This window comes from Salvelinus sp. IW2-2015, unplaced genomic scaffold (assembly GCF_002910315.2).
Source record: "Salvelinus sp. IW2-2015 unplaced genomic scaffold, ASM291031v2 Un_scaffold1568, whole genome shotgun sequence".
Classification (NCBI taxonomy): Eukaryota; Metazoa; Chordata; class Actinopteri; order Salmoniformes; family Salmonidae; genus Salvelinus; species Salvelinus sp. IW2-2015.
The window spans coordinates 534,315-545,803 of NW_019942996.1; the positions used below are offsets into that span (position 1 = coordinate 534,315).

At 42.1% G+C, this 11,489-nt stretch overlaps 1 protein-coding gene across 1 annotated transcript in view; it reads right to left on the reverse strand.

Annotated features, from left to right (window-relative positions):
* Positions 1-564: 564 nt before the first annotated feature.
* The window catches only part of LOC112071282 (heparan sulfate glucosamine 3-O-sulfotransferase 6-like), a 34,720-nt gene continuing 23,795 nt past the window's right edge, over positions 565-11,489 (reverse strand). Inside the window, exons 2-3 of the mRNA XM_024138750.1 lie at positions 3,850-4,079; positions 565-3,581 (exon numbers count right to left, since the gene is read on the reverse strand). Coding sequence (XP_023994518.1) covers positions 3,193-3,581; positions 3,850-4,079 — 619 coding nt within the window. The 3' untranslated portion in view covers positions 565-3,192. The remainder of the gene's footprint in view (positions 3,582-3,849; positions 4,080-11,489) is intronic.

Genomic DNA, 11,489 nt, shown 5'->3' on the forward strand with positions numbered 1-11,489 from the left:
TCTAGGAATTTCAAAGGTTTACTTGACAATTGTAGTGAAATACCGAAGACTACAGTTGTAAATGTCCTAGAATTGTATCCATTATAGACTTCAAGTTGAACGAACCAGCATCAAATAAATGTATTTCAAAACAGTATTTAAGATACGTAGGATTTATACTTTCATAGTTAGTATAACTACCTGGCTTAAAGTTCATTTTGATGATGGATTTGTGTATATAATGTATATTGCGTTTTTTAAATGTATTTATTAACACTCAAATTCATTTATTTAATTTAACTGTTGAAATAAGTGACTCTTTTAAAAAGTATTTCAATTTTTCCAGCCAAGTTTAATTTCTTCTTCTTCGTGTGTTTCCAATACGTTTCTAGCTACATATGGTTATGCTCCTTTGTGTGTGTTCGTGTCAGATATTTATTTTCATGTCTTAAGTGCTATTTTGGTAACTTTCTGTGTGTGATTAATTGCAATGAGTAACTTAAATGATAGGAGTTATATGTTAAGTTGTACAGAATATTAATAATTTTATATCAAAGATACTCGGGCAAATTATGAAACATAAAGTGAGTTGTTTAGTAACTTGTTTATTGCCAAATATAATTGTTTATATTGTTATGTACTAATAAGGTTCAGTGTTGATAACAGAAATAAAATTAGACATTTTTATACAAAGTCTAAACGCCTATATAACTCATAACAAACATTTTCATTCGATTATTATGAAGTATTTTTCAGATCTGGGTATGCAGTTAAACACGAGGGGACACAATAGTGTTGGGGATTTGATGATTGTGCAGTTCCTCTAATGGCCATTGGAGGGCAATGTTAACACATTTCTGTCACTATGGTGGTCTGCCTTATTGCTCACTGAGATCAATCAACTCAACATGCTCTGTTCTGCTTTCTCGCACAGCTCTCTTCATTTCATCAACCTCATTTACATTTCAATCTGCGCATTGAGAGAATACATTTTCCTACTGGTCCCCCACGGGAATCGACCCCACAACCTTGGGTGTTGCAAGTGCCATGCTATACTAATTGAGCCACACGGGAGTCAGAATATCTTTTGACAGTACAATGATGCAATGTGACATTTGCTTCAACATCAGTTTAATTGTTGTTTTACGTTTTTCAAACTAGTGCAAATACTTCCAAAAAGGAGGCAGGTTCTATAGCAGCCCGTCGGAACCAAAAAAGCTTCTGTTCCCATTGATACCAATATATTGGTTTAAGATGTCAGATTCATCCATTGTTATATTTTGGTTGTCCTCCTATGGTGGGCTACCCAGGTTAGGATGAAGATGCTCATAGCCAGTGACCTAAGGTCAGTTTAGTGTTTCCTTGCCTAAACTGATGCTAGATCTGTGCCTATGGGCAACCTCTACCCAGAAAGGACCGATACAGTTGAGCTCCTCTTAATCCACTTATGCACATTCATTATTTATTAAGCAACAATTCAAAACCACTCAGTCAAATCTGAGCACTTGTTAAAGATGCTACTCATGCTTCCTCTCACTGCTTTCTACATCATTCATCCTCCTGTATACTATGTATTGATTGCCGACAACTATTTTTATTCAAAGCCTAAGCACGGACTGAAATAGCTAAGTTGTATAAAAAGGAGGAGTAAAATGAATGTCTAACTGCATGAAGCATGTTAAGATAACTATCTTGTTTCTGTTTGGTATTTCATCTGCAGGACGTTGCTAACACAGCACACATCAGCCTACACTGCAGACTACACATCAGCCTACACTGCAGACTACACATCCCATAGCTTTGTTCTTCACTCCTGGTGGGCCACCGTGTATCTAAGACAAGAACGCCAGGTGTTTTCTATTAGCTACTGAAAGGTAACTAGCATAGAGCTGGTCTTTCTGCATTGTCTCCCTCGCTACCCAGAGGTCTATAAACATTGGATGTAGATCCCAGCACAGAGCCACTTCCGTATCAACAGCATGAGGCTATGTCATTACATTGTATCAACAGTATGCGGCTATGTCATTACTCTGTATGAAGATCAAAGATAGGGGGCGACAGTGAGAACTATGGGTGGCAGCCTTACCTTTTTTTAATAAAAGTGAAATTAGTGCTGTGTCCACATCTCTTCCAACTGAAACCTTGTGAATGGGTTTTATTAAACATTTAGAGAAATAGTGGACCTAGTTGATTCCCGAAATGTTAAATAGACCTCAGGAGGAATAACCATCCAGGTGATTTGCCTTTATTCATGATATCCAACTCCCCTTTGAGTTCATTGAGAGAGATTTGGGCAGCAAGGTGTCTTTATTTTATAAAGGACTTGGTGTGGATTTACAATCAGAGGTGTACAGTTATTTATTAAAGTGGGAGACTCTTTGATTGATTCATTTGGGTTCTGATAGTAATTTCACTGTTTCAGATTCAATAGCCGCTTTATCAGCTAATTGTTTATCACTACGTAGCTTGTCAGCCAGTCAACGAATGGGACCATGGAAGTAATGGTTGAATCTAACTCGATGGATGGCAAGTTCTGCACTCTGTCTTATCAATAAATGAAGTTCTGTCATGACTTTGGGAAGATTAATAGTTACTTGGTCTGAAAATAGTGTTTGTTTAGAATGCTCTAAAAGTAAACAACATTTCAAATTCTGATCTTCCAATCTTCTTTGATTGTGATTTATTCAACCCAGAAACAAATGCATTATCTTTAATGCAAAAAGCAAAAAATAGCAAAAAAAGCAAAAAATAGCAAAAACCTATGGTGGCATCCCATAGAATCCTGGGGTCTTTGAACTGTTTTTTTTATTGATCGTTATGAATTAATTGATCTCAATTTCAAATTGTTTACAGAATGCAGGATTTTGTGGCAATGAAACGTTGAAACACCATCTTGTGTGTATTTTAGGAGATTCTGAAATTTGAAGTTGGCAGTAGTAAGCACGGTGGTCGGACAATCTCATATGTCCAATTTCTATTTTCTTGATTATAGAAAATAGAGGTGTAGCTAATAGTATGAAATCGATTCGTGAGAATAATTTATGCCTGTTTGAGTAGAAAGTGTACTCTTTCGCTGTGGATTGTAGTTGGTCTGATTAGATTTGTCCTGCATGTCCAAAATGGCATTCATGTCTGTCCCTGTCCCTGTGAACCATGCCTGAGTGTCTTTGTTACTCTGGATGCATGTTTTACCTTGGTATCCCTACTGAGTCCTCATTGCCATCCAAAGTTCTGGCCAGTCATCTGGTAGAACCGCTGGTTGTGCGGCCTATAGAACTCCCTCAGTCTCCGGATCACTTCCGGGTCGATGGGGGCGTGTGTCCGGCCTTTAGTCTTCCCCAGGCAGTGGGGCTTGCTGCTGCCCTCCGGTTTCTTCAGGCAGGGGAAACCTTTAGTCTTATTGAAGTAGAAGTGCTTGTCCGTCACAATCCTCTGGAGGCCCAGGAAGTCCTGGACCTTTCCTAGTTCTCCGGCTGGGTCGGAGATGAGGCCCTCCCCACTGACCAGGTGGATCTGGGCCCGGGGGAACCAGGCCAGCCAACGCTCCAGGTGCTGGGCGTACAGTCCGATCCATAGAGGGCTCCACAGAGAGTCGATCTCACCTGAGACCAAGACAAGATACTGGTTTAAGACCCTGAAGACAGGACTGAAGACAGAACTGAAGACAGGACTGAAGACAGGACTGAAGACAGGACTGAAGACAGGATTGAAGAATAGAGTATTTGTGTGGGTACTGCATTTGATCAGGGAAAAACTATGTTTTTGTGTCATTCATTCATCAATTAACTAATTCATTCATGCATTCATCCATCCGTTCATTCCTTTATTCATAGGTCTATACAAATAAAAATGTATCACTATAATTCTGACCATTGGTGCGGTTCTTGAAGGCGAGGGTCTCGAAGGTGGGGATGTGGGGGGTCTTGGAGATAATCTGGGTGTAGTCAGAGATGGCCCGGGTCACAGGGTCCCGGACCACCACAATCAGCTTCACGTCACGCGACATGGAGTGTACACGCCCCGGGGTCTCCACGGTAACAAAGTAACGCGGTGTCTTCTCCATGACAACCTGGCCATCCAAGGCCTTGGGCATCATACTCCTGGGGGATGGAGGGAGGGAGAGAAAGGAATCAAAGAAAGAGAGAAATAGATACAGTATGTTTAGTGTTTAAATGGTGTAACTTTTGAGTATTAAAGCCATCTGTAAATTTCAGTAATGGAGGCTGTCATTAACATGCCTGTCACCTAAATATCTATGTGCTGGCCATTCCAACAACAACCATTATTATTCCTAGATCTATATATGCTGTAGGTTGTACAGTGGTTGAACAGTGCCTTCAAGAGTATTCACACCCCTTGACTTTTTCCACATTTTGTTGTGTTACAGCTTGAATTTAAAATTGATTAAATTGAAATTTTGTGTCACTGGCCTACACACACACAATACCCAATACTCGAAATTATAACCCCTTTGTTATGGCAAGCCTAAATAAGTTCATGAGTAAAAATGTGCTTAGCAAGTCACATAATAAGTTGGACACACTCTGTGTGCAATAATATTTTTTGAATGACTACCTCATCTCTATACCCCACACAGTGGAGGCTCCTCAGAGGAGGAAGGGGAGKACGATCTTTCTTAGTGAATTTCATAAAAATTAAAATATTGAAACATTTCAAAAGTTAATATTTTTGACTATACTATATATATATTCACATGTCACCAAATAATTGATTAAAACACACTGTTTTGTAATGAAGGTCTACAGTAGCCTCAACAGCACTCTGTAAGGGTAGCACCATGGTGTAGCTGGAGGACAGCTAGCTTCCGTCCTCCTCTGGGTACATTGACTTCAATACAAAACCAAGTGGACTCTTTGTTCTCACCCCCTTCCATAGACTTCCACAGTAATTATGACAACTTACGGAGGATGTTCTCCAACCTATCAGAGCTCTTGCTGCATGAACTGGCATGTTGTCCACCCAATCAAAGTATCAGAGAATGAATCTAGTAATGAAAGCATAATATACATCTAGCGAGCACTGCAGTGCATAAAATGTGGTGAGTAGTTGACTCAAAGAGAAAGAAAGACAACAGTTGAACAGTTTTTAATAAATGAATTTCTTCAAAAATGAAGGAGAAGCAAGAGAGAGAGAGAGGAGAGAGAGAGATGAACGCAGAAGGAGACCAGATGAGGAGACAACACGAGGAGAGATGGAAGAGGAGAAGAGGGAAGAGATGCGAGAGACAGCAGAGGAGGGGATAGGCGGAACCAGAGACCAGACGAAAGAGAGGATGACCTGCAAGACTGAGATGAGAGAGATTGTAGAGCCGGCGACAGAGGAAGAGAAGAAACATGGTGCGAGGAAAGAAGGGAGCGGCATGTAGTGAGAAAGTAAATTGGATGATCAACTGGATCACTGGGAGGAAAACGGGAACGAGATGGGAAAGAGAGAAGGCAGACACTTGAGAAGAGTGGGACCGAAGAGAGATGCAACGGTAGGTCTAAACAAAACACCCGCAGACTCGATGAGAAGTGCGAAGTGGCTCTTGTCAGGGAGAGAGATCGAAAGATGAGGAGAGAGCGATGAATGAAAGAGAGAGAGGACATGGAGAGAGCGAGGGAGGGGAGATTGGAGGGTGCACCAAATAGATGCACGGAGGGTGGAGACAAGCATTGAAAGTTGTTAATAAATTTATCTGTCAACGAGGAGGCAGGAGTAGGAGAGAGAGAGGAGAGAGAGAGAGAGACAGAGACGAGAGAGAGAGAAGAGAGGAGAGAGAGAAGAGAGTAGAGTATCGAAGAGCGAAGAGAGAAGAGAGAGAGAGAGAGAGAGAGAGAGCTATTTGGTTGTATTTAAAAAAAATAACTTTCACTTTGCTAGCTGAATGCAGCTAGCTAGTTTAGCACTCAAACAACAGACTCAAACAGAGAGGGATGCTATGTTATGTAGCTGGCTATGGCTATCCAACACTGAACTCTTCTAAGTCAAGGTAAGCTTTTATAATATATTGCACCGGGGCCGCCGTTGTAACTGCTAAACTGATTTTTTCAGCCTTCTAAGAGGACCAAATCTGAAGTGTGGTCGTGTTTTGGGTTTTACAAGAGTGCTGAGGAAAACTTAATCGAAGATGGTCACCCTGTCTGCAGAACAACATTGCAAAATTGTTGTGAAAGGGGCAACACTTCAAATCTCTTGAGTCAACTTCGTGATCACCACCCACTACTTCATAGCGAATGCAGGTAGTGTTAACGTTAGCTCAATGCATGATGTGGGGACTTCGGAATGGGGGAACATGTCATGGTTTGTCTGTCCAACTTGCTAATAGCTTGTCAATAATGTAAACTCAAGCTTTCAGTGTTACCTACCTTGTAAAAAACACTACACGTTGTCTTTGCTGCTGTATGCGTCGTGTCTGCAGACTCTATTCGCCCATTGCACACGATAACACGTTATGTAGTTAAGTCACCCAACCAACATATTTTGTTCATTTAAAATCCGTCAGTTGTCGACTTGGTTGTAAAAGTGTTCCAACAGGAGACTCCTATACAATATATTTATGTCAATTGTTTGGGCTCATTGCAATTACTATCACTGTCTTCTTAAGATTTATTTGTATTTATGTAAATTGTGCATGGGGTCATTGCATATACTCAAATGCAACACAAGAAGATAGACTGTCTGTTGTGTGTGTGGTGTGTGTGTGTTTCTGTGTGTGTGTGTGTGTGTGTGTGTGTGTGTGTGTGTGTGTGTGTGTGTGTGTGTGTGTGTGTGTGTGTGTGTGTGTGTGTGTGTGTGTGTGTGTGTGTGTGTGTGTGTGTGTGTGTGTGTGTTGTGTGTGTGTGTGTGTGTGAGTGAGTAATTATAATGTAACAACACCAATTAATAATACATTTGCTATTCCCTTGTTTACAGAGTGGGTGTGCAGCAGGCAAACCCAGTGATGCTACTGGTCCATCCTCATCTACAGTTGTGACACAGACACTCCAGCAAGCATTTAAAAAGGCAGGCTGCTTATGCACCCACATCAAAAAATACTCAAGACCTCACTGCAGCCCTTTCACATTACATTGCAAAGGACATGATGCCATTTCAATTTGTTGAGAGGCCTGGCTTTCTGAGGCTGATGAAGGTTGCCGTGCCTACCTACAAAGTGACATCACGAACATTCTTTTCCGAAGCCTGAAATCCCAAACCTGTACAACCAGGTTAAAGCTGATGTTGAGATTGAAATATATTGAAATATATACAAAAACAAAAAGACGAAATAAAACAACATTTACACGGGACAACGTGTAAACAATGGCAAAACCTGGTTCAGTCTGCTTTCCACCAGACAAACTCCCCTTTCAGCAGGACAATAACCTAAAACACAAGGCCAAATATACACTGGCAGACAAACTCCCCTTTCAGCAGGACAATAACCTAAAACACAAGGCCAAATATACACTGAGAGACAAACTCCCCTTTCAGCAGGAAAATAACCTAAAACACAAGGCCAAATATACACTGGAGTTAATTACCATGACGACAGTGAATGTTCCTGAGTGGCCAAGTTACAGTTTTAACTTAAATCAGCTTGAAGATCTATGGCAAGACTTGAAAATGGCTGYCTAGCAATGATCAACAAACAACTTGACAGAGCTTGAAGAATTTTAAAGAGAATAATGTGCAAATATTGTACAATCCAGGTGTGGAAGCTCTTAGAGACTTACCCAGAAAGACTCACAGCTGTTATCACTGCCAAAAGTGATTCTAACATGTATTGACTCAGGGGTGCGAATATTTACTGTATGCAAATGAGACATTTCTGTATTTCATTTTCAATAAATGTGCAGATATTTCAAAAAAGCATGTTTTCCCTTTGTCATTATGGGGTATTGTGTGTAGATGGGTGAGAGAAATCAATTTTGAAGTCAAGGGGTATGAATACTGTACACCCTCTTCAAAGGGGGAGACACCCTGGACCCAAACTGTTACAGACCTATATCCATCCTGCCCTGCCTATCTAAGGTCTTCGAAAGCCAAGTCAACAAACAGATCACTGACCATCTCGAATCCCACCGTACCTTCTCCGCTGTGCAATCCGGTTTCCGAGCCGGTCATGGGTGCACCTCAGCCACGCTCAAGGTACTAAACGATATCATAACCGCCATCGATAAAAGACATTACTGTGCAGCCGTCTGTAATTACTGTGAGCGCATAATGCCGTAGTAGGATCTTGTAATGTCTGTGGAAAATCACGTACCCATATATTGGAGTCGGCTCACATTAGGACATAAGGGGGTACGACAACTGGGTTTAATGTACTCGGTGCAGATTAAATGCCCGATCTTTTATCTACCTTCTGTATTCAATCTGTGTATGCTCTTGCTGCCGGGGATTCTGAGTTTCGCCTCAATATATCCGAACCGAACACCATTCTATATACTTCCGGCCCTTTCCTTGGACACTGTGCTTAAAATCTAAACTCCAAGGATGACCATTTCAATTGCCAAATATCATTACGTTGAACAACACTCACCTGCATACCCGGTTGGGCAATTTCACAAACTGCATCATTTTGAAAACGCTAGTAAACTACCAAAATCATGCTATTTTTGAATGTGCCCAGTGGGAAGTGATCAACGTTCGAAACGTGCATTTGAATACATATGCACGCTATTAAAAGAAAGAGATACAATGAGACAATCTGTCCGCACGCCGAATCGACTAAGCAATCACGCACAACAGCTCGAGAACTGAGGAAACAAGGTTTCCGCATATTCCCTGGGCACAACATATGTGGCACAACACTAATAAAGTAAATACCATGTATGTATAGGCTGTCATTATATGCTTAGACTGCAGAATACGTCTCTTCAAGAACTCATTCAAAACATCTCCAATCCTCAAAATCAGCAAAGAAAATCGGCCTTCTACTTACCCGCAGTATATGAGAGAGGACCCTTGAAACGACTGTCACTTCACATACGCCTTTTTCAAAATTTCTGACTGCTGCCCGCCACAAACTACCAGTAAAAACTGACTATCACCCCGATTTCACTACAATGACTCTTCGGCGATTGGCATCTAGATGTTCTAAAATATAGTCTTCTATACCTCATCGGTCGCTTCTCAACCTCAGCAACGTGGATGCAGTTTTTGCTGACAGGAGTGTTCCGTTTTTGTGAAGTAAACGTTGATTTGGTTTAACTGACAAAGCACCTTATACGACGCAAGACGAGCCTACAATGGGCCATGTAAGCTCCCTAAGTGGACACATGGTCAAGATTAAGCGAACATGACAGCGGGTCAACATTCTCTGAGCCCTCGCTACATGTTCGTGCGTCAAGCACCACACTGGCTCCAGGTCATCTACAAGCTATGCTAGGTAAAGTGCCGCCTTATCTCAGTTCACTTGGTCACGATGGCTACAACCCACCCGCACATGCGCTCCAGCAGGTGTATCTCACTGAATCATCACTAACCTAAAGCCAAAACCTTCATTTGGACGCCTTTCCTTCCAGTTCTCTGCTGCCTGCGACTGAACGAATTGCAAAAATCTCTGAAGTTGGAGACTTTTATCTCCCTCAACAAACTTTAAAAATCTGCTATCCGAGCAGCTAACGATCGCTGCAGCTGTACATAGTCCATCTGTAACTACCCACCCAATTTACCTACCTCACCCCCATACTGCTTTTATTTATTTACTTTTCTGCTCTTTTGCACACCAGTATCTCTTCTTGCACATGATCATCTGATGATTTATCACTCGTGTTAATCTGCTAAATTGTAATTATTCGATTTATTGCCTACCTCATGCCTTTTGCACACATTGTATATAGATTCTCTTTTTTTTCTACCATGTTATTGACTTGTTTATTGTTACTCCATGTAACTCTGTGTTGTCTTTCACACTGCTATGCTTTATCTTGGCCAGGTCGCAGTTGCAAATGAGAACTTGTTCTCAACTAGCCTACCTGGTTAAATAAAGGTGAAATAAAAAATAAAAAATAAAAAAATTCTGAAGGCACTGTACAGACTAGAGCAGACATAGGGGGTACTGAAATGAACGTGCACAAGCTCACACACACACACACTACACTCACTCACTCACTCACTCACTCACACACGCACCCAAACTCCTTAGACAGGCAGGAGCCTAGGAAGAAACTTAGAGAGGAACCAGGCTCTGATGGGTGGCCAGTCCTCTTCTGGCTGTGCCGGGTGGAGATTATAGGAGTACATGGCCATTTAAGGCCAGATTGTAAAATCACACACACAATCACACACACACACACACACACTCACACAAACGCACACACACAGGGCTATATAAACATCACACCACATTCTATCACCTCGACAGATGGACCTCATTTACAGCAATGACTCCTGGCCCCACCAGACCTCATAGGAGACCAGGTACAGCTGCCACACACCTCGCTGACCACACCCGTTTGCTGTGTCATATTTCGCTAAGAATTATGGATCCCTTTTGAGGAGATGGTTGGGGACAGAGACAGGAACAGGATGATGATGAAGAGATGGAGAGATGGAGGATAGACAGATGGAGGGATGGAGAGATGGAGAGATGGAGAGATGGAGGGATGAAGGGATAGTGGAACATACAGAGACAGGATGATGATGAAGAGATGGAGAGATGGAGGATAGAGAGATGGAGGATGGAGATATGGAGGGATGAATGGATGGAGGGATGGAGAGATGGAGAGATGGAGGGATGAAGGGATAGTGGGAACATACAGAGGACAGGATGCTTGTGGATCAGGTTTAGCTCTGAAAAGAGGACAGGATGCTTGTGGATCAGGTTTCAGCTCTGAAAAGAGGACAGGATGCTTGTGGATCAGGTTTCAGCTCTGAAAAGAGGACAGGATGCTTGTGGATCAGGTTTCAGCTCTGAAAAGAGGACAGGATGCTTGTGGATCAGGTTTCAGCTCTGAAAAGAGGCAGGATGCTTGTGGATCAGGTTTCAGCTCTGAAAAGAGGACAGGATGCTGTGGATCAGGTTTCAGCTCTGAAAAGAGGACAGGATGCTTGTGGATCAGGTTTCAGCTCTGAAAAGAGGACAGGATGCTTGTGGATCAGGTTTCAGCTCTGAAAAGAGGACAGGATGCTTGTGGATCAGGTTTCAGCTCTGAAAAGAGGACAGGATGCTTGTGGATCAGGTTTCAGCTCTGAAAAGTCTACCATCCTCCTCCTGCAATATGACCTTCTATCAATAGATCCATTCTCCCAACCTGGCCCCATCACCACACTACACACCACAACACACACATACACACACACACACACACATACACACACACACACACAACACACCACACACACACACAACACATACACACCACACACACACACTACACACCACACACACACATACACACCACACACACATACACACCACACACATACACACCACACACAACACACTACACACACACACACATACACACCACACACACATACACACCAACACAACATACACACACACACATACACACATACGC